Source organism: Callithrix jacchus, chromosome 4 (genome assembly GCF_049354715.1).
Source record: "Callithrix jacchus isolate 240 chromosome 4, calJac240_pri, whole genome shotgun sequence".
In the NCBI taxonomy this organism is placed as follows: domain Eukaryota; kingdom Metazoa; phylum Chordata; class Mammalia; order Primates; family Cebidae; genus Callithrix; species Callithrix jacchus.
The window spans coordinates 75035505-75060560 of NC_133505.1; the positions used below are offsets into that span (position 1 = coordinate 75035505).

At 33.2% G+C, this 25056-nt stretch overlaps 1 protein-coding gene across 9 annotated transcripts in view; it reads left to right on the forward strand.

Moving 5' to 3' along the window:
* Positions 1-25056, forward strand: part of COL19A1 (collagen type XIX alpha 1 chain) — a 359940-nt gene that overhangs the window by 89568 nt on the left and 245316 nt on the right. For 5 of the 9 annotated variants that reach the window (XM_017971197.4, XM_017971198.4, XM_035296027.3 and 2 more), the window contains one exon: positions 14829-14873. The exons of the other annotated variants lie outside the window; for them this stretch is intronic. In XM_017971197.4, coding sequence (XP_017826686.3) covers positions 14829-14873 — 45 coding nt within the window. The remainder of the gene's footprint in view (positions 1-14828; positions 14874-25056) is intronic. 9 annotated transcript variants of the gene reach the window in all.

The following is a 25056-nucleotide window of genomic DNA, read 5'->3' on the forward strand; positions in this document are numbered from 1 at the left end:
GCCCCTTCTGTAGCCATACCACAAGAAACATTAATTAAATCAAAATATGTTCATAATTTTTTAAAAGGAATACCTTCTCTTAGTAGTAACCTCACAGAAATAAGATTCATTATTATACTTTTGACTTCTTTTAGTATGTCAATATAAGAAATAATAATGTATCTTTATCCTTTCTAATCCCATATTGAATATATTGAAGTAATTAATGGGGTTTTTCTTAGATCAGTTTAACCCAATCTCATGTAATCTATAGGAATTCACTTGAAGGTGAAATTTACTTGTTGGCCTTCATCTGAAATTAACAAATAGTATCTAATAATAGTATTACATATTCATAAAATTATAATATATTTCTTAATTTCTACCAAGTTTTAATGATAGAGAAACTCATTCAAAAAGTATATATTATTTTCCACTATTTCAAGGATAAATTTATTAGACTGAATTTGTGATAGTTCTTTTAAGGAAGCCATAGATGATCCATAAACTTCCTTGCACCTGTTTTTCATTCCCTGCTCAGCAGTTAGATAGAAGATCAAGGAAGCTGATAATTGCATTGACCAAAATTTAGGGTTTTTCCTGGAGGATATAAAGGAAAGTCAGACACACTAAGTGAAACAAATAGGGATATTTTAGAATCTGAAATTTCATGACCTACTTGAATTGAAGCATTGGATAGGATGTAGCTTTTAATTCATTTAAACTCATTTATCATATTAATCAAAGTAACAATTATTCCTTACTTTTGATAAATGTAAAAGAAATTGCAAAGGTGAATTATGTATTTCTGTGTGAATATGATGTCTAGTTTTAGTTATGATTAGTACTTAGATGTTTATGAATTACTGATTTTTGACAATTTATTGATTTGGCTTCTGGGCAATATGAGGAAGGAACTTGAAGCACAAACTTGGTGCAAGCAAAAGCAACTCATCTAGGAAGAGGTGGATTCTCTTTAACAACATTAGTAATTTACTCACATCTTTAATTTCCTAGTAAGCATTTCTGTATTTTAAGGTACAGTTGGTAATAAAGGTGAATTTGGTGCTCCTGGAATTCCTGGGGAAAAGGTATGATGGCTTGCTATTTGATTAATATTTATGGTTATTTTATAAAGTTGTATCAGATAGGATAGGAAAATATATAGAATAAGTTTTATTAGTTTAGGGGTAAGCAAACAGTGGCCCTATAGTAGCGCTGTCAGAAACTCCCACTGTATGATTTTGTACATAAAGTTTTACTGGAACAAAGCCACACTAATTTGTTTTTGTATTACCTAAGGCTCCTTTATGCTTCATGGCCAGGTTAAGGAATTGTGGCAGAGATTGCATTGGCCCACAAAATCTAAAACATTTACTCTCTGGCCCTTTGTTGAAAAAGCCTGCTGATCCCTGCTCCAGAACATTGGCTGCTATTCTCAGCCCCAGGGCCTCTTAAATTCACCATTTTATGTGATATGATATCTTAATATGCATTTCACTGAAGATAAAAATTAGGTTATTTATGTAAAGATCTTATAATATAGACCATAGGATATATTATAATTAAAAATATAAGAAATATATTTTAGTCCATCAATAAAATGCTATACCATAGCCTATAGCTCATAAAAGGATTGATTTTTATGTTCCTCCTCTAATACCACAGAGATGATTCTAAACAATAAATTCACTCACAAGATGTTATTGTTGTAATTTAGCATCTCATTCAAGTTGTTTTTGTAGAATATTTAAAAAATTGTTGTAGTTGTATATTAAACTGCAATTACGTTGTTGTATTCTTCACTATATATAAATCTATATTAATAACTTTGCTAAATTTTTTAAGTTGATGCTAAGAAAATTATCTTCTTTATGAAAATATACTTAGTATAAGTTATTGTAGCTGTTCCAGCTGCACTGATTATCAAGCAAGTCCATTGTGTCTCATTACATAGAAGGCCATGACCATTGTGATTTTATTCATCTAAAATTGGCACTGGAATAACTGAAGCTGAAGTGGTAGGAGGTTCAGAGGTTGTCAGACAGATATTTTTTGAGACCTTCTTAAATGTATCTTGGGTATTTAACTGCTTTATTGATGCTACTTTTTCCTTCCACAAATTATTCAGTCTTATATGCAAATTCTTTATCCCTATAGGAATTAACTACTGGACTTAGTAAATTCCAACAACTCAATTGAAAAATAATACCTTGCTGCAAGTTGATGTTTATTTGGGCTGTTCTCCTCTTGTTTAAGCATGCTGGTGGCATTAATTGATGATTCTTCATCATAAATCAAAGTTTCTTTAAATACTTGTTCAAAGGTCTAATTCTTTAAAAATATCTTTTCTATAGAGAATATTATTCAATGATGTAAGGAGATGCCCCAATCCAAATTTATCTTGTATCCTTATTCTACCAACCTTTTTCTAAAATGCATCACAATAATCTGATTGTTTAGATTTCAGATCATTAGGAGTTTTTGAATTATTCTGAACCTGGTACCCTTTTTTTTTTGAGATGGAGTTTCGCTGTTGTTACCCAGACTGGAGTGCAATGGCATGATCTCGGCTCACCGCAACCTCCGCCTTCTGGGTTCAAGCAAATCTCCTACCTCAGCCTCCCAAGTAGCTGGGACTACAGGCGTGCACCACCATGCCCAGCTGATTTTTGTATTTTTAGTAGAGACGGGGTTTCACCTTGTTGACAAGGATGGTCTTGATCTCTTGACCTCGTGATCCACCCGCCTCGGCCTCCCAAAGTGCTGGGATTATAGGCATGAGCCACTGTGCCCGGCCCCCTGGTACCCTATTTTAAACCGTATGCAGAATCACTGAAGTATGTGGACTATAAAGTAGATTGTTTGACTTTTTTGTGGGATGTAATTTAAGACTCATATACATTTATATAATAAATTGTGGGGAAGTAGGATAGAATTCCCTTGGAATGCTTTAAAACAGAATTTATCAAGATTGCATTAATTTTAACACTCCAAAATGGAATCCCTTGGATTCTTATATATGACAACCAGGTGCAAACTACTACTGATTGAGTGTGGAATAGGTTCTTAACTCCTGAAAAGGTGATGTCAACAGACTGACAATGTAAGAACTAGATGAAGCATTCAATAGAATCAATCCTGTCAAAAGTTGATCAAATGAATTGCAATCTAGGACCATGATAGTAAGAAAACAAGTCCAACAAGTTAAGTATGCAAACCAAGACATTTTCTAGAAAATAATAGAGTTTCTTAGAAAACAGAGGGCATTTAGGACAACATGAAGGAACTAGAGCAAGTCAGTATTTCAGAGACAGGCACTACTCAGAATCAAAGATTTTATTTCTTTTCCTAGAAGTCTACTTTTGGAAAAGAATCTTGTGTGATGATTCATCCTATATTCCACTTCAAGTAAAACTTCAACGAGTATGGAGGAATATACTGGTAATCTAGTTAGATAAAGTAATTCTGAAAAACCGAAATCCTCAGCTCTTGGGGCCCATTTGGTCAAAATGATGACTGAGAGAGTCTTACAAAATCAGTTAATGAGTGTGTCTGTGTGAAAACACTGTTCCCAGAGAACTTAAGAAGCTAATATCATAAAGAAGCAGCTGTTTTTATAGTGTTCTAAAACCATGGCAAAATTGTCCTGGCAAATACTCTCTCATGTTTCCTCAAGCAGTTTTCTTCTGGGTCTAATTTACTTGTGTCGTTCTTAAAGGGCCTCACAGACAATTAGAGTTCTTGTAACTTCCAGTGGTGCTAAATGTGGTAGTGGATTACATTTAGCTCTTGGTTCCCGGATTCACGCATCATCAGAGGCCCTAATTAGTGGGTAATATCCTTCCAATACCTATAGAAGCACCGAGTCTTTGACCATTTTCTCTTCCCAAGGTCTCAGTCCCTGGTGGTACTAGCTACTGAAACTTGTCACTTCATTTAGCTGTTAAAGTTTTTCACTCTTGAGTGAAAAAAATGCCACCTTAAGAATGTTTTTCTCACTTCTGTAATCCACAAGTTACTACTTATTTAAAATAATTCTAATGAATGTATGCAAAATGAAAACAAGAAAGTTACTAGCATATTATCTAATGATAGGTTAATACATTGTACAAATTTTTTAAATTAAAAAATTTAAAAATCATACTTGTGAGGTTTATGTTTGGGTGAAATATTTCTGCCATCTTATAAGAAAAATAGTTTGTTAGATTTTTCTAAGTGAATTCTTAAAGAAAAATTATCAGTTCTTAACGTGTGTATCTTCAGGTCTCTGTCTCCCACATTTGCCTTAATGTGAAATATGTGCATCTTCCAGAGTAACTTATCCAGTATCCCTAAGCTTAACTTTGACTCTGCTTCTTGGCAGTTATAATTCTGTTTTGTTTTATTTTTTACATCAAATTAGGAGTGTTTAAAAGTACTGTTAAAAATAAAATAAGATGAATTGTTTAAATGTCTCACATGTACAATACCGTATAACATGTATCTCAGGTATAATATCTCAAAGTGAAGATTTTTTCCTAAAGCTTAGTATTTAAGCTAGGAAACTGATTTATATTAATGAGTGAAGCATTCTCTGAGCAGTATGAAGTATTAATTTGTATATTAACTACACTTTACACTTATATCAATGTCATACTGCAATAAATCAAGTGATTTCCATATAAATAATATTATTCTAAAATAAAACTACAGTTTGAAATTTAGATAGGTAATAGTAGTAATTTTTTTTAAGTCAAGACTCTGAACAATGTATTAGTGTACTGTGGTGGCATTTTTCTTCTGAGACCAAGGAGAAAAGATAGTACACAAAACAACACAATTTTATAAAATATATTTATGGAACATAGGGATATGAGGACTCTAAGGATGAAGTATAGCATTTAGTTATTTAGTTATGTTCTTTTGTAAGTGTAATGCTTATCACCCAGTATAGACATGCAGTGGCCATTCTTAATCTAATATTAGCTCTAATCTAATATAGTCTTACCATTCAATATTGCAGAAAAATAACTGTCCCCTTTACATTTAGTCAGCACAGCTTATGATTCTGCTTAAGAGATTTTGTAAGTGTTCTGTTATGAGTTCATTTAAGAAAATCAATTCTGTTTAGCAGTCTTACTAGGTAGCTGGCAACTTCTGGTAAGCTTCGATGGACAGAAGCCACTGTCAATCAAAATGAGTAAACTGGATGGTTCCATTTCCATGAGAAGTGAATGGCTCAATGCATAAGATCACATTCATGCACCCATACACACCCATACACACACACACACACACACACACAAACACACACACACATACAAATACATGAATATATCTGCTCACACCGTGTATCCTCATGATATGAAGTAGGAAAGTGAGATGAGGATTTGAACACTAGGAGCAAATTTGCCCTTACTGTCCAAATCTAACACTCAAACCATGTTTGTTTTTATTACCTGAATATTTCAAAGAAAAAAATTGCCTCATTTCATACTTTACTTATGTATGTAAATATAACATATATCTTTTGAGAAGTGGGCATTTTTTTCTAAATAGGAATAATTATTGTCCAATAATCTTATCCTAATAATGTGACAGTAAAAATTGAACAAATATAGAGCCCAATTTATGCTAAAACTCATAATCTGTCTACTAAATTACTTTATATTTGCCCCAAAATGTTTATTTTAATAGGAAAATTTTTACTAAGTTAATTTGCTCCCCATGGAGTTAAGCATAAAGTAAATCATAGCCATATTACTTTACCATGCTAATATCAAATACTCAGAGATAGACTGCCTGTGTTTGAATTCCAGCTCAAAATCTTACTCTCTAATTTAGAGCATGATACTCTAATTTAGAGCATGATACTCTAATTTAGAGCATGTCAGTTTTCTGTTTTATAAAACCGGAATTATATTGAATCTACTTCTAGCTTTATCTTAAGGATTAAACAAGATTACTCATAAAAGTGCCAGCCCAGTACCTGATATGTAAATATTTAGTAAACAACAGATGTAATTTTAACAAACAGTTAGATGATTCTACTATTCTAGCCTTACTATGGGACCAAATTAGAACTTATTTGAGGGAATTTATACACTTCATCTTAGCCAAAAGGCCAAGAAGCAAACACTTGGGGGAATTTATATTATTTCTTCAAAATATATTTACAGAAAAATGTTGAAATAAAGCCACATGTCTTATGTAACTTTGACCTTTCAAAGTAAAGCTCAAATATTTTAGCAAACCAATGAATTCCTCACTTAATATAAATATGTACAAGAATATAAACTTTTACAATAATAATAATAGCAGCCATTTACTCAGTAAGTGTTATATGCTAAATGCTATCAGGAGCCTTCTTTACATTATTTCATTCAATCCTTACAACACCTGTGTGAGGTAAGATTTATTGTTACCATCTCACAGATAAGGAAACATATCTAGAGAGAGAGAAGAAAGAAAAAGAAACTTCCTCTAACTTTGTAGGCAGAAAATAGTAGAGTCAGGATTTGAACCTCTATCCATGAAAATCCATAGCTCCCGCCCCTTTGCCATATTATCTCATCTGGATAGCTCCTCAAATATTCAGATTTCCTTGACACAGGCAGTTCTGAATTTGATCTTAAATTTGTTTGCCTGCTGGTTTAGTGAGTGAACTGCATGAGGTTTGCTTTGGACATTCTGTTCCAAGGAGGGCTGTGTCCCTTCCCTTTAAATCCATGGACCCCTTTTAAACTGCAGCTGACCCTAGGGATTCTGACTCCCTCACCTTTATAAGATTACGCTCATCTATTAAGAATCATTATGCATATGGTTTTTCACCAAATCAGAGCATTTTGTCTAACTTTACCTTGTGAAATAAGTATTATAGAAAACAATACTTGCTTGGTTTCCAAGTATATAAAGTGTGTTTTCAAACTTTTCACACTTGACTCTCTGGAGATCCTTAATCTACCCTGCATGCCCATGTCCAGGCAGCTCAATCATGGTCAATCTGCAACCGTAACCTAATGCAACACCTAATGTAGAATTTTTTCTCTTTATATTCTCCGCCAAATAAATATGTATAATTTATTTATCAAAAACAAAAATGTTTAACTTAGTACCATGACTTTATTAAAAAAATAAAATAAATAAACCTTCTGAAGGTAAAAAAAACTGTATGCATTAAGGCACTTAAGAATACATCTGATAACATGATGAGAGAGTGGCCAAATTGCATGTCTTAAAAATAGCTGGACTAACTATCCTCATTATATGAGGATATGCTTTGGACAAAGGGCCTCTTCACCATAAACTCTGAAACCCTCAGTCACTGCAGTGAGATGAGATTGAATAAGGCAGATCCATTGTTCCCTAACAGTCTTTGTATTTCTTTTCTGTTAGGAAATGAAATGACTATGATCTTTGAATCTTGATTTTCCCTAAAAAGACATTTTATGAGAAGACTGCAGCTTCAGAAAGTAAAGGCAGATGCTGTTACAGTTTACGTAAGTGCAGACAAGGCCAGTCACTGTTGTGAATTATAATGAACTTTATACCATTGCTGGTCCAGATGTAGCGTTAATGCTTCAGAGACTCGGAAACTTACAGGAATGTAGCATAAAAGCTAGAGAATTTTTAACCCGTTTGGCGTCCTATCTGTATTTCTAGCTTCACCTAATTTTTCCATGGGTATTCAAAATTAAGCTTAATTTTAGACTTCCTAAGTTTAAAACATAAAATGCCTAATGGCATGTGACAATTTATTATAGAAACTGAGACTATTAAATGAGGAGGAACAAAAAAGACAACTTAGCTTTATTCTAACAATGGAATACTTCCTGCCTATAAAATTATTAGTCTTTATAAAACAAGAGTGACCTCTACTTTAAAGAAAATACTTAAGCAGAGAATCACCTGTATATCTGTGTAATTTAGAAAATTCTTTAATGAATTACTATATAGTCAAATCTACACACAGGATTGAACTTTTAATCATAACTAGTATTCATAGAAAAAATTACCACAAAGAAATCAGTTTTGTAAACCTACTTGCTGGCTTCACTTATTTAAAGTACAAGGAAAAAACTTGAATTATCAGTGAAAAATTGTTGCTCTTACATGGAATAATTGTCATTTAATTGTCTTGTCTATAGACATACATTGATACAATATAGCACTAAAATAAGCCCAAACATAAGAAGGGCAAAGGTAACAGAAGGACAGGAAAAAGAAAAAGAAACTTGCTAACTCTGCAGCTGATTTTATTTCTTAATGGTTTCTTCTTCCCTTCTAATGCCTTCCACTCACACCCCAAGTAGAGCAGTTGGCAGGGAACACAACAGATGGATGACAAGCTCAACACATGCAGTATATCTGGCACCCAGGCACTTGACTTTTATTTGCTAAACAGCCAGATTTCAAGAACCTAGTCTGCTAATGTTCCTATTTGGTTTAATGTACTACCAGTTTCTAGCACATAAATATTAAACTATTGCCATAAGAAAGCTCACACACTCTGTTTCTCTGCATAGTTAAGTGGCTAATTATTTTATTCTTGGTGTAGCTTGTTGAGATACTGAACAGTGGAGTTAAAGATTTAACTGGTGGCCGGGTGCGTTGGCTCACGCCTGTAATCCCAGCACTTTGGGAGGCCGAGGTGGGTGGATCACAAGGTCAAGAGATTGAGACCATCCAGGTCAACATGGTGAAACCCCGTCTCTACAAAAAATACAAAAAATTAGCTGGGCATGGTGGCGCGTGCCTGTAATCCCAGCTACTCAGGAGGCTGAGGCAGGAGAATTGCCTGAGCCCAGGAGGTGGAGGTTGTGGTGAGCCAAGATCGCACCATTGCACTCCAGCCTGGGTAACAAGAGCGAAACTCCGTCTCAAACAAAAAAAAAGATTTAACTGGTATCTTATAAAGACATCTATGATTTTTTATATTAGAATTTTTTTAAAGTGGCTCTATCTAAAGGAGCTTTTAGCCAGACACATCAGGGACTGCCAAAGCCAGTGTACGGTATTAAATGAACCTGTTAGGGAAGATTAGAAGATTTGAGTGGATGATCACAGATGATTGGTATCTTCCTTTCCTACCACCATCATTGCATTTTCAGATTATTATACTCAAGTCCCATGCATTTTTTTCATGAATTCTCCCAGGCCACCAGGCAAAATTACAGCTTATCCACTCTGTTCACATAGCAGTTTATTTATATCACCAATATATTGTGTGTCTATACCTCCTACTAAATTGCGAGCTCCTGGAGTAGAAGGACTTGGGATCTGTCTCATCTCTGTAATCTCAGCACCTGCACTGATTCTGGATAAGTGTTTCATGAGTTGCTCAGAATTCAAGGACTTAGCCCCAAGCTAGAAATAGGAAAGAGAAATAGAGAATGATTGTTAGAAAACTTTGTTGAGGAGAGATCAGAAAAGCCCCCCAATGCCAGCAACACTTCAGTGCAAGTCCTTCCTACTCTCTACAGAGGCATAATTTAGGGAAACAGAAAGGAATCTCTTTTCTACACAGGTTTACAGATACTACTTCCTAGAATTAAATATAATAGAAATGTGTGCATCTCCAGAATTTGCTTTCCATTTTGGAAAGTATGCTTTTCCCTCTCTCTCAAACACAAATCTTCAAGTTATATTGCTTTCTTTTTATCCAAACTAGATTTGAAAATCTCCTAACTTTCTTATGACATTGTTAGGATGTGTTCTTTCTCCATATCTTCACAATTATTTACTTCAGGGGTAGAGATAAGTAACCAATGGCTTCAGTGCATTTAAGGTCCAGTACAGGTAACTGATATGGAATATAACTGTAAATTACTCATCACGAGGAATACTCCAGGCAGGAAACAGTTTGCAGTTACTGCTGTCTCATTGTCCTCAATTAGGAGCTGACTGAAGACTCTATCCTTCTCTGTATGTCTTAAAGCATCTTTTAGTTGTTAGAATTCTCTATTCAGATGTCAATCACTATACTTCAGATATTTCAGTAGATGATTCACATTAAATAAGTATTTCTCTAGTATTTTAATGAAGTTTCAAGTTTTTTTAAAGACTGTCTTACAGTTAGTCTCACAATAAAGTGAAAAGCCCAAACACTTATGCCTGACACTTTAAGAAAATCATCACAGTTACATAGAAGCCCAGATTCTGTAGTGGATTGTACAACATTAACTAAGGCTTAATTCCCTGTCTTTGCTATATGTAGGAAGAAACTTTTAGCTCTCCAAGGCATTTCAAAATTACTTGGGGTTTCTTTATGTTTTTCATTTGAGTAACTCTTCGTACAACTTATATTTAATTAATTTGAAAAGGATTGTAAAATAACATCCCTTTGACAGGAAAACTTAAGGGTTGTAGTTGACTACAAATGTAGCATATGTAAGCAATTTAGTTAAAACAAAAAGCAAATTGTATTGATAGAAGTACAAAACTATATGGTATCCAGAACAAAGTGTGTGTGTGTGTGTGTGTGTGTGTGTGTGTGTGTGATGGTTTTGCTTTCTATTCTGTGTAAGACCATTTCTAGGATGATGTGCTGAGTTCTGAGTGCCACATTTTAAAAGACATGACTGACCAATGTGTGCCCAGAGAACAGGGACCATAGTATTAAGAGACTCCAAATTATCATTTGAAAAATGAGTGGTTTACTGAATAGAAGGCTTGATATTGGCACAAAGGGATATCATGTATAAGACGTATGACATTTTTTTCTGTGTAATTGCAGACAGAAGGAATAAGACTGATGGGCGAAATATGGGGAAGGTTAATTTGGGTTCAGAAAGCATTGATACAGTAACCACACAGTGAATTTCTTTTCTTTGCTCTCCACAATGCAAATGAAGCAGCAAAAGTACTTGACTTTAAGCTTTAAGTAGGGTTAGTGCCTCGTCACATTCTTTGGCAGAGTTGTTGTACATAAATGCATGAATTTATATTTGTCTTTATATTTAAGATCACCCATCGTGCTTGTTTTCTAGCTGTATGCACCTGAAATAGGTATGTACACACATATACATATACACTCAGAATAGATTTTAAGAGAGAAGTTGAGTTAGCTGCTGCTAATCACCCATACATACATTTCCATGATCAAGACATGTATTGACCCATAGGAATAACTAATAATAGGATCTCATTCATTTAAGATCAAAGTGTTTTAAATTGGCCTTATCTTCAATGTTAATGTAATTAAAATATCCCCATGCATTACCTGCATTAAGGATTCAGCAAATACAAAGAATTCAAAAAGTTTGAGATTTTAAACTCTATGCAATACATACATTTTTTTAACTTGGTAATTTATTTCTTAGAATGAAGTCCCAAAATATAGAAGGAAAAATTTCTCTCCTTGAAATAAAAGGATTAGATTGGATAGCTGAAAAACATAAAAAATATGTATTTTTATTAAAATTTCCTGAAACATTTAATGGACTGCCAACAGTTTAAGAACCATAAAAAAAATCAATTTCTAATGATTATGGCTGAGAAAAGCAGAACTACAGTCAATAATGTAGAAGTTTGCCTTAGTAATAAACAAAATCAAAATCAGATTTACTTTTTACTGCCTGTTTTATTGGTTTTAGTCCTAGAATCTTGGCATTCCACTTCTAATATTTTAGTTATTTTACACAATATTCAGGTAAATTTTCTCTTAATAAATATGAATGAATTAATGGGGAAGTATTGATATATTTCCAAGTAGACACTAAATTCATACAGAATGTTACGCTTCTAGAAAATATGTTCTAAGTAAAATGATAGGTCAATCTTTTAATACACGAATGTAATATTAGAATCTCAGATGTTTTAATCAAAGGCTGAATGCCTAACTGTTAAAAAAAAATCACCACAAAATAGTATATAACTTTCTACTTTCTGGGTTGAATGCTAGTTATTTGCAAATTTTTTTGTCTACCTGCTTGCTTTATCTTTATTTGCTTGGTCTCATTATTACTAGGTTTGTAAACTCTAGCCCTAGGGAATGTGATTTTTTTTTAAATCAGGTGTCCTTCAGACAACATATATTTCCTACATAATAAGAAATACATTGTTTCTAATGTTAAAAGAATCAAGAAAACAAATAATAATTTATAGTTTATGCCTAGCTATGCTTACTCCTGAAAAATACGCAGTTATTGCAAGGAGGTAAAATTAAATTCTGTGATCAGTTTTTCAGAAAGCAACCAGTTAATCCTAAACTTCACCTACTTTGTCCCAAAAACTTCTCAAGGAGGTTATTTTGGATTTCGGAAAGGGTACTTCTTGATTCTTCTGTGACATTAAAGACATGTTATGTATTATAGTAATAATCCAGGCAATGATACTATCAGCAGCAGTGTTAGATTTCTCCTGCTTTATGTTACACAGCTTTGTTAACTTGCCTTCCTATAGTTTGAATTTGTACCTGAAAAAGAACACAAGTCCTTTCATAGAAAAACCTATCATAGAAAAAAATATCCCTCAGAAACAAGTTTTGAAAGTTATGGTTTCTATGGGAATCATTTATTGTGATTTTCTTTTAATAATGAACTAAAGTATTGATTGGAAGCCAAAGAAGAAGCATCTTATTTCTTCCTTGGACTAAAATTGTCAGTAAGGAGTGACAGCAGGAGTTCAGAAAAAAGCAACTAATGTATACCTTCCAGTAATTTTAGGAGGACATTTATTTTATGAATAGAATTAAATTTGCCCTCAAACTGCTTGTGACACATAGAACTTTAAACCTGGGTGTCAGAGGGAGCATAAACAAAGGCTTCTTCTGTTGACATAAGTTAGGTTTTAGATAAACACATTTCCCATGAGATAATCGGTGATGTCCATTGAGTTATCGTTGAGTCTAGAATTAAGTTTATAAAATGCATTTAGTCAAGAAAGAGCAGAGGCCAGTTAATGCTGGCCACAGGAAAACACAGTACTTTAATTAAAACAATCATAAAACCTGTGTCCATTAAAGACATATTCTCAATATCACAGCTTTAGAGACTTTTGGTACCCAATTAACAGTGTGTGTGGGTGTAACACTAACCTGACATATGGCAGAGTAGGATTTTGGGTGCCAGTACTTAGAGCACCTAGTGCATGAGTGGGCTGTGAGTAAAGAAAAAGAGAAGATACTGTCACTACTTTTTTCCCAAAAAAAGTATTTTTGGCAGTGTATACCATATTGGCTTACTTTAGTGGATAATATCACATATCTCGTGACTGTGTGTAACTTGTAATATGATATAAAACATTATATTGGATCAACTGATGAAAATAATCTGCTCCTTATGGACAAGTGGACATACTTTTGTGATGAGTAACAGGAGCTCCATTTCCATAGACTGTTCCCTGATACCAAATACTTAATGTGTTTTCACTATTACTTTATCAAATGATATTGGACATTTCTAACAGATTTGTGTGATATATGATGTCTAGAACTATAACAATTTGTTTAATGATAGAAATGTATTTTTACATAGATAAGTAGGTTTTATTTTGTTGATTCTTTAACATTTAATTACATTTAGCAGCAAAGTTTTACTTTAGTATATACTGTGATGATAGCTGTTATACTGTAGAATACTTTGATAATTTAATCTAATCTAAGAAAACCTCAGTCTTTAAAATAATTTGTGTGCATGTATGTAGCAGTATATCTCTGTTAAGAACCACTAAAACTTTCTTTAAAATGTGTTAATTAGTGAAATAATGAAAATCTCCTTAGAGATTTTAAAGTTTAAAGATGTGATTTTTTTCTTCATAGATTTTGAATTTTGCTTAAAGAATTCAAATAAATCATAGCTAAAATGATTCTAGGAAATGTTTAAAAACTGTTATAAATTAATTATAAATATTTGATATAAATAAAGCAGGTCCATGAAATTATTAGTGTGTTTTGAGCTGTCTAAACCTGGAAACTCAGAAGCCAAGTAAATTCCTATAAGCAGGAAAATTCCTAAAACTCCATTGAGAATGTGCATATCCTCCCAGGAGTATCTCATTCTAGCCTGTGTGCTGTTTACAAACCAGACTTGTCAAAGAGATGACCCCAGAATTCCAGCAATGGAAACTGATAGGCATCTGCCTTTTTACCCAAGACAGAAACGAGATGAATAGAAAGAACTAAAAAGTCTTCCAAGTAACTGCTTTATATTAAATGACATTGGGTTTGTGTTCAAAATTGATCTAACGGCAATCAGCAGCTATGGGTAAGAAAGTAAACATTCTTGTACATGTATGAGAATATATACACACATACATATATACATAATATATGTACTGAGAGAGAAAAAATTCTGATTTTGGCAAGAAGTCACTTAAAGCCAGAATTAAATCTTTTTCCAAAGAAAGTGTAGGGAGAGAGCTAGGTGTGCAGAGTTGAAGTGTATGAGCTCAAATTCCAGTTTTACCACCTACTTACTATGGAGTGACCTGTAAGAAGGTCATTGAAGCAATATTATCCACCTGATAGTTTTGTTGTCAGAACAGTTCCTGGCCCATAGAAAGCACTATGTCAGACTTTAATATTATTCCCAGAGGTTTCAATAAGAGAAAATGTAATGAGATACTAAATAACTAATGTGGAAAAACATAGGCTGTAGGGGACCTCAGTCCCAACCTCAGGTAAGGTAGGTGACCTCTGGCATGTTACCAAACTTCTCAGAGTCTCCATTTCCCTATTTTAAAAATTGAAGTGTGACAGTCCTGAATTTGGGAGATAAGAGATAAATGGAAAATCCTTGCACGTGATAGATATTCAGTATTGGGCTATTTTTCCCCACAACACTAGAGGTGTTTGTTAAAGACCACAAAAACATCTGTGTTCACGTGTCTTTATGAATACTAAACATTATTCTGTGTACTTCTTTTAGGGTGAAAATGGTTTACATGGTGCTCCAGGATTACCTGGTCAAAAGGTAAAGAGTTCTTAAATGTTTCATCTGAGTTAAGAATCTTAATATGTTGAAAAATAAATATGCACATAGTATTCTGAAAATATATTTGATTAAGCTGAATTTCCTCAAAGACTTTTAGAAAGCTATGGATGTCTTTTCAAAGAGAACTCATGGAAGCAATCCCCTCTTGAAGGGACCATTCTAGGAGGAAGCTTTGTCACAGAGCTTTAGTAATATGCTTCTTCAAATAAGTCAATAATAGTGCTTTCTGGGGGCTATGGAAGTGTACTTAGCTGCCCTGGAAATGTTTCCAGTTTTATCAGTCAGAGTCCAAAATGTACAATAGAACAAATCGTACTTCCTTTGGCTGGTTTTGGTTACCTTTTGCTTATCTACCTTTTTGTATATTTCAAAAGAGCTAAACATAATAGTTGCAATGACATAAAATACTAAATATTACAAAGATGCTGAAGACAACTATCTTTTCGAAAATATTTTTCTTTCAGAAGAAGGCATTCCTAATAAGTAAGGAGTTTTGCTTGGACCAGCCTGCCTCTTTCTATGCCTAGTATCTTTCTCTTTCTCTTTACCAAGGGGAACTTCCTTTGTGCTCCTCTACTATCCAAGGGCTGCTTTCTTCTTCTGGGAAGAAGCCTGGTTATCTGTGACCAGCATTACCAAAAACACAGAGACTATTATATTCTAGTTTCTTGAGGGGATGGGGAGCCACTTCAGGTGGGACCAGCTGTCATGGTATCATCCAGATAATCCCACCACAGGAGAGAGAGCGTTATTGATGTAATATTAGATGCCCACCAAAGCCAAGCATATCATTTCTATGCTCTGGAGATGTTTTATAGGTTTTGGCAACAAGATGCCAGAAGTTATTATGCATATAGGTTTCTCTGTGTAGCTGAAAATATCATTTAAAAATATATGCACTTATTTATAGTTACAGATTGTGTTAAAAATTTATTTACTTGGTGCAATAAAGATAATAAGATTGAACTGGCAGCAATAAAATGGCAGGCTTCTGAATTTCTTCACAGCAGCTCTAGACAAAACCCATTGATACAGCATGTGCTGCATCTGCGAGTCAAGTTGCAAGCCAGCCAAGGGATGTGCAGATTTATCTGCTGGGAAATAGTTTTGGACTTTCCAGCAGCTGTTTGTGGTGGCTGCATCATGCTGACATTGTGGCTGATGTACCGGAGGCATTTAGCAGCTTCAATGTCAGCTTGAATTAACAGATCAAGTTAAAGTTTATATTTTAGGAAAAAAGGTAGAAAAAATGTAGACCATGCATTCAATAATAAAAAGCAATACCTAACAACTAACATATATTCTTTCTTGGTGACTTTTTGAGGGTAGATGAAGCAAAAATAATTATTTAATTATATGCATGTGACACACACACACACACACACTTACACATGTATTGTTTAATCATCAAATTATATTATCTAATACTATTTAATTATATAATAATATACATATATGCAATTATGTATTTAAGTGGGTATATATATATAAAATAACATACTCACAAACTAAATATGTATGTATCTATGCATATAGATTTCTACATATATATATATAGCAAAAAGCTGGCATTCCCTTTCATATAATTAATTGAAATTTTATATGCCAAGGGTCACCTTGTTGAGGCATTACAGAAAAAAACTACAGATCAGAAACCCTCTATCTCTTGTCTCTGTACACTCAATAAATGCTTGCTAAATGCTTCTTATGCTCAAGGCCCTCCATGGGTAGAGAGATGTACATGACTCATCCCCAACGTTCACTTGCTGGCTATGTTGTCATGAGTGCCTGACATGTACAAGGCACTCAGTGAACTTTTGTTGAATGTATGAATGAAACATCAGTTAAGGGGGTAAATAAGCTTGTCAGATCAGAGAGAGTGTAGATGAAGAAAGGGAGACTTATACCTTTTAGAATAAATATCGTAATTGAGAGCCAGAGCCCTCAAAGCACCAATCCTCTTTCTGTGACTGAACCAGGATAGTAGACAGGAAAAAGCATAGCACTTGTGTTGAAGGTAGAGCCAGAACCCAAGGGTTCAAACCTGAGCTCATTCATCATGAGACACTCATCAGAATGGTATTCCATAGAAGTCAGCTTTCTAAGAAGGCTGTTTCCACTAAATCTAGTAAAAGAAATAATAATAAGAATGGCTAACTTAGTCTTTGCCAGGCATTGTGAGGATGCATCAAATTCTCAAAACTAGCCATTGAGGAAGATTGTATTATCATACTTATTTTATTCCTGAGAAAATTCAGGCTTATCAAGGTTAAATTGCCTTGGAAATTGTGAAACTGTAGCTTATACCCTAGAAAATCATTTATTTAGTATTTAGAAACATTTAAATCTTAAGTAACTTAATATTGGTTTAGAGTTTACATGTTAGAAGTGGTTATTTATAATTACTGATTTTTAATTGTTAGAAACATCATTTTTATTGTAAAAATTGCACATGTTATAGTATCATTTTTATTACTATACACGTCATATTACTATTCTACGGGGAGAGCAAGGTTTTGAAGGCAGCAAAGGAGAAACTGGTGAAAAGGCAAGTATCTCTTTTTACAGTCACATCTATAAAAGTAAATGTGTTCTTGAAAATGTTTTGAAATAGAATATTTAACTTGTTTTGTGCATTCCCTAAAGCAATTCAATAATTTTATAGATATAACTAAAACATTTGCTTTAGTTAGGTAGAATAAATATATTAATGATTGCCAGAAATCTTTCTAAACTTATTTGGAAGGTATTAATAGTTAAATATTTCTAGTTAAATTTGTTTTATTGATATGGAAATGATTTAAACATTGATAAAACATATTTTTATATTATGAAATCATTTACTCACTAAGTGTCCAATTGTTTAAATAAATGCTTTGTTTATATGTACACCTGTTTTATCAGTGGAATTTTTTTCCTGAAGGAATAAATAAGAACAACTAATTGTCAAAGTCAGGATCCCACAGAAAGGAGATGCCATACTAAAACTGGAATACTTTAAAAGAGTTTAATAAAGGCATGGTTTAAAAAGTGTGGGCAAAGTATAAGAAAACTACAAGCATTGTGCAGTATCCCAGTTCAGGTTACAGCAGACTCCTTAAACCCCACATGATTATGAGACCCAGAGGCAGAGAAAACTCTGGCAAAGGCTAGAGACAGGAGCTGAGGGTAGCACTCAATCCAAGGTAAGCACATAAAGGAGGAACCAGGGCAATAAACACCTCCATCCCACTATCTTCCAGCCCTCAGCTCTCTATGGGACCCCACCAGCCAAATCAAATTGAGAGCCAGTGGGATGGAGGAATCCTATAAGGCACAGCCTCCCGAAGTCCAGAGCAGGGGGATAAGAGTGGACAGTGGATCTTGAGGGACCAAAGGCAGAAGTCATACCGCTAATCTACGTGCTGTCATTTAAAGCCACCTACTTACAAAACTAGATTCTTGGTTTTGTGATTAATTTTAATAGAGTATTCTATGAGTATTTTAATAGAGTATTCTAATGTTAATAGAGTATTCTGTTTTAATAACTACTGAAAGTCATTTGATAGTGAAAATATTTAAAAAAATCATTGTTTTACAAATTCACAACTTTCTATTGAAACTACAGAGAATAGAATGCTTGATTATCCAAACTTTTCCTTCAGATAAACATTTGAATCCTTTTTCATTTCAAAATTGTTTGTTTTAAAAAAAATCATTCTTTTGTAACTCTTGCATACGTCAAGTGTATGTATGGAATTATATGGCCAGAGAATAGCTAGAAAAGAGAATAATCTCAAATTAGACAGTATTGCTTGTATTAAGCTTTCTTGCCAATGATCAGTTATTTGTTTTTTCAATAAGTATTTACAGAGAGAATGAGCATCTATTATAATTATAAGACAAATTACATATGTTACAAACTGCATGATAATTACTTTTCCTCACAGAACTCAGAAAGAGAAAAGAATGGCCATACTTTTAGAGATCATTTCATTAAATGATGACTATTTTTAAGGTGAATCTCTTTTCTTAGAAATCCCTTGAACATTTTTGCTTTAGAATAACAATCATTGGAAAGCCACGTCTTCAAATAAATTCTTTGGTTATACATATTCCTGATTTATTAAGTGGGATTTTACCTGTAGGAATAAGTAGTGAATAAGCAAAGACAGATTTATTCTCTGTAATTTAAAGTCACTGATACACTAAAGTCTTAGTAGTTGTTTTGAGAGTTTATATACATAGTTGGTATAGCTCAATAATAAATAGATTCTCACAGGCTATAATGCATTAGAAAACCATTCACCATTTTGACTTCAAGGATTTTCCTTCTGGTTCCTCATATCTATTAACTATTGCATTCAAATAGTCAATTTCACCACAAGGTAAAAATATGTTTGTAGAGTGATTGAAATATATTAGAAAAAAATAAAATATCAAACAGAAAAGACAGTATGTACCTTGACTAAGAATCCCAATTTAGATGATTTATAGTTAAATGCAAGATTCATGTAATAACCCTTATGTCATTTTGATTGGTGCAAAAGTAGTTACGTTACACCAACCAAATAAAAATGGTGTTCTGCTTTATTATTTGCTCTATATTAAATGTTTGAGTTTTTTCCACTGTTAGCATACTACGTATTCTGACCCAGAACTACAAGTATTTTTGCATAAGATAAATAATTGAGATCTTGTAAGTTAACTTTATTTCTAGATTAAACAAGAAAAGTCTACAAAACACACTGGTGTGACAACAGCATGGGATTCTTGGATTACTCACAACATAATTTGTTTTCTGAACAAAGTCAATCTAACTTGGGCTTTAATTTTTTTTGGAAAACTGAGTATACAATTTTTTTAAACTCACATTTCTTCTTTAATTACTCTATTGTGGCCTTTACTGTGTTTAATTTGGCTGAGTGATAAGTCACCAATTGCAAAGTACAATAATTCAGGAAGTTGTTATTGGTCAGATATGTCATATCTTCCAGAAACACATAGTAACTGGTCAAAATATAAAAACTACTTCTACTGCAAAAGGTAAAATGCTATGTGATGATTTTCAGGTAATATTTCTATAATGCAGTGGAAACCAGGTAGAGGAATCTACTTCCATTATGGCTAAAAAACTAGCATTTCAGGCTAACTGAACTCACTAGACTGACAAAGTAGTGCCTCAAAGAGTTGAGCACTCTGTCCTTGGTCCTGAGAAGAACCTGTGGCACTAGAAGAAGTATAAAATACTTCATTTGAGTATATTTCTGAATCTATAGAAACTTGTAATAACAGGGCGGAGGTTCATACACTCTTGAACAAACACAATTCACCCAAGTCAGTCCTGAAGTGAAAGTTATTTTAAGGGGTAGTTTTATCAAAAAGGTTGGTTGCTGGTGCTGACAGGACTCTCTCAGATGACAGCTATTTGCAGGTTTACCATGTCCTGGTTTATCATTTAGATGTATATGAATGACACAATCACACTTCACCATCCCTAGCTGGCAGAGTTAGGTGTGTATCACCCAAGAATACTTGGGCTCTCCAACAGTGTAACTCATGAGGCAGGAGGGATGAAGGACCCTCCCCATAGCTGATATCTGTATTTTGGCTTCTCTGTCTCTATAGAAGTGGTCTGCTGGGGATTTTCCTTAGGTTCCTTCAGTAATATTATGATAGCACATGGTGCTACTACAAACAAAACATAGAGTTCAATCCTCAGATAACAGTTATCCCCATAATATCTATCAGCCTTCCCAGCAATGATTTTGTCAAACTCTTGTTATGTAACCAAATGTAAATGCATGAACTAAGCTCTTAACATTACATTAGAAAAAGGCCATTTAGCAAGGATTCATGTGCTCTTCACTCCTTAACCCTGAGCTTTTACTTGATGTCCTTGTGACAATAGAAATATTACTTGGTTACATTTATGAAAAGAAGCAGCAAATAGAAAATGAAATGTAAATATCTGCCTTATTATACCATTCAATATTTTTAAGTAATTGCTTCAAATCATGTAAATTAGTTTGCTTTTAAAATAATGATTATTTTATGTTGTCACTCAAGCTCTGACTAACTTGAAGTTTTAGAAATAATTTTCTCAGAGTTAAACTTAACTGCAGAACCTATTGTTAAATATCATTTGATTGCAAGAAACATCCAGTGGCAACTGCTACTTATACTTTACTTTTCTTGTTTTATTACTTAAATTATAGTCAATTGTGGTTCATTAAAGAGTGATGTTTAACTTGGGCATATATGGTAGCAAATTCTTACCAGGATCTAAGATGCTTCTGCTGGTGTGGAACTTTTCCATTTGGGGAATTAAAGTTATCTGGTCTCTTGAGGGTCTCTTAAGTTTGATGAAAAGAAAAAAACAATCAGAGGAGCATTTCTTTGTGAACCATAAGACTGAAGGAGAGGCGGAAAGCATCCAACATGTGGCATATTCTGCAGCTGTGAGAGTCCATGGTTCAGCAAGGTCTTCCTTTCTCTTGTTTAGGCTTCTGGGCATCATCTATTTTGATCATCTTGATTGCTGATCTTTTCTTCCACTCTGGGTTACACTAATAACAATAAATGCAAGCACAAAACTAACAAGTGCATACAGTCCCTGCTTTAACTCATCTCTTAAAACTGTTGTTGGAAAACTAGTAAATTTGCAGTGACTTGTGATTTTTTTACTGTCCTCTTTTTACCAAAGTATAATCTAGGTCCTGAAATGCCATATGAGATATGTATTTAAATTAGAAAACTGTGTTTAAATATTTATTACTCTGGTTTTATAGTGGTCGCAAATATTTTTTACCTGACAGAATCCACTAGAAAAGCATTCCACAGACCCCTATTCCTAGTTGACTTATTTAACTCTACATTATTATAAGATTGTATATAAAATGTAATAGTCAAATGAATATCATTATTAAAATATCTATTATAGCCTAGCATAAAGAACATGTATATTTCACTACCCCAAAACTACCTAGGGTTATTTATAATTAAGTCATGATTTAAACATTTGTATTTCTCTTATCGTCAGTCAACATCAGATAATTTTTGTATGACGTAATTCAAATTTTTGTAAGCCAACCTAAAGTAAAATATATTTAGGCTTAGTGCTGATTGCATTAGTGTTGATTTTATTAGCACTAATTTTATATGCCATCTTTTGGCAATGTGATAGGAGGAATGGAAAATGCTTACTAGAAAATGTCTTCACTTACCTATTACATAGGTTGATCATTCATATTGGTTTCTTATCAAATGCATATTAAAAACAGCAGCAGTGAATTTATTCTTTTAGTATGTTGTTTTTTGTTTTCAGCATTAAAAACATATCAGCAACTGTGATATGTCTCATATAGTCCTAATATGTAAATGATAGGCTCATAAGCATGTTGGATAATTTACTTGGTAGCATTTTGTTCATTTATTTCTGATAGATAGATTTAACTTTTGTCTTTAACTTGTAACAACAAAAGTTAGAAAAGCAGACTATTTTTATACTAGTACCACAAATAAATTATGTCACCTGCCAGTAACTTACTAAAATATTGACTTCTAGCATTAAATATCATGAAATTATAGTAACTCAGAAAGTCAATAGTGATCATTTGTTACTAGAAACAATTATGACTTTAAATAAATCAGGACCTTTACACTGAAAAATATTTTCACTTTAATCAATTTCTCATTCAATTGTTGTTATGGTAATTACACATAGAACATGAGAATTTGAATGAGTGGCTGTGACTTTTGGCCACTTAAAATTTGGTATTGAGTGGGAAAAAGCCCAAATGAGGATTTATATAATATATGTAAACAATTATTATTCAGAACATAAACAAATTCAGAACATTCTGGGGTAGAATCTAGATCACTTCACAGGAAATGTACATTCTTAGTTTCTGGAGTACCACTCCTAAAACAGCCTAGACTTGTTTATTTTCAAAGTGATGGTGACATATCATAAAATAAATGGATTTACATACTTTTGTGTTCTGTGTTCCAGTCCAGCTCTGTAATGCCAGCTATATGAACTTCGATATGTTCCTAGATTTCTTTATTATAGTTTCCTCTTTTATAAAATGAAGCTAATTTCTACCTTATAGAATGATTATAGGAATTAAATGAGTGCCAGTGAATTAAAAATGTTCAATAAATGTTAATATCCTCAACAGCCAATGTATGAAAAGTAATATAAAATCTTAATATTTTGACAAAAATTAATTTGACAGAATTATTATATATTTTTATTTGTGTTATATTAATTCCTAATTTTTCTTGTGAATAAGTAAATAAAAGGAGGATGTAGTATTTAACTACTGATACGTGACAAATCATCCCAAAACTTAATGGCTTAAAACAATCATTTATTTAGCTTGTGATTCTATCATTTAGAAATTTACACTAGGCTTATCAGTGATTTTTTTTGGTCTCAGTTGATCTTATCTAAGTTCATTTGTACAATTCACCTTTGTTATCTGCAGGTTTTGCATCCAGGGATTATGCATCTGTGGATTTACCCAACCATTAATCAGAAGTAAATATTGAGAAATAAAAATTGAAAATAACAATACAACAATAACAATACAAATAAAAAATACAGTCTAACAACTATTTGTATAACATTTACATTGTATTAGGTATTATAAGAAAACTAGAGATTATTTAAGGTATGTGGGAGGATATATGTCAAAACTATGTCCTTTTATATAAGAGACTTGAGCATCTATGGACTTCGTTATCAGCAGGAGTCCTGGAACCAATCCCCAGCAGATTCTGGGGGAAGAATGTATATCTCTTTTCAGTTGCCAGGTTGGCTGAGTGTGGTTGGGCTAGTCTTGGTCTCTGCTAGACAACATGTTTCTACTCCAGATGATCTCTCATCTTCCAACGGTTATGCTGGACTTGTCCTCAAGGTGAAGGCAGGGATCCAAATAAGCAGAAGCACATAAAGCCTCTTAGCTTCCTTGCTTAGAACTAGTATGCCCCCACCTCCACCATGTTCTATTGTCCAAAGCAAGTCTCAAACCCAGCCTAGATTCAAGGAGTAGTAAAATAGATTCTACCTCTTGATAAGAGAAGCTGCATAGACACATTGCAAAGGATATAAATATATGGAAGGGCAAAAAAAGGGGATACTTTGTAATAAATCTAACACAAATGGTATAAAATTTTATTTTAAATTAACAGTAGAGTAGAAAGGTTAAACAGATTTATCAACTTTACTTCATTTTTCTTTTTCTCCCATCACCTAAAGTATTTAATTCTTAAAGCTAGGTTTATATGGTGGGATTTGGAGACTGTATCAAAACATATTTTGAATTTAAAATGGTAGAAACACTTTATATGTAATGGGAAAATATTATTTTTAAAATCTTAATTAGAATGGGAAAAGAGAAACACAATATATCAAATAATTAAACCAAGGAATGGTTTTGTACTCTTACATACCATCATGTACTTATTAATTTTAGCTAAATTAAAACAGATACTAGAATAAATGGAAAAAACAAGTTCAAGTTGAAATTTATTTTAGGATTTTATGATTAAAGCTTCTTGGTGATTATGCCTAGTATTCAAAACTAATGCACAAATGTTAAATACTGTTATTATAAATATAGCACTTTCCCATCATCACCCTAAAGTAACTGTTGTCCTGTTACCTTACTTCCTGTGAATTCTTCTTGGTTCACCTTGCAGAGTTCTACTGAACATCAGCATTTTATACAATTGTTTCCTTTATCCTAGCAATGTGTAAACTAAACTTCTGCAATTTTTAGGAAGGAGTTACTTGTTTGATTCCACAGTTGACTTAAAAACTAAAGAGAACAGATGGAGCAAAATAATAACTATGATTTTAAAAATCATAGCAATTTATCTGTGGCCAATGATAATTGGTATGGGAGTAACCATGCCAACTTTCAGTTATCCATGGTAGCAGGCAATTGAGAAAGAGTGATGGTAAATCCCACAGCTAAGCCAGAGGCTTAATGCTAGTCATTACAGATTGTATGTTATTTTCCTAATTCCTTACAGTGCTCATGAATAACTCTAATTTATGTGAACTATGTTTAACCCTCTGTTGTTTCATCACTTACTAGTAGTTATAGAAAAAGTAAAATTCCAGAGAGAGAGAGAGACAAATAAGAGGAGAATAACTATAAAGGGCTATAAC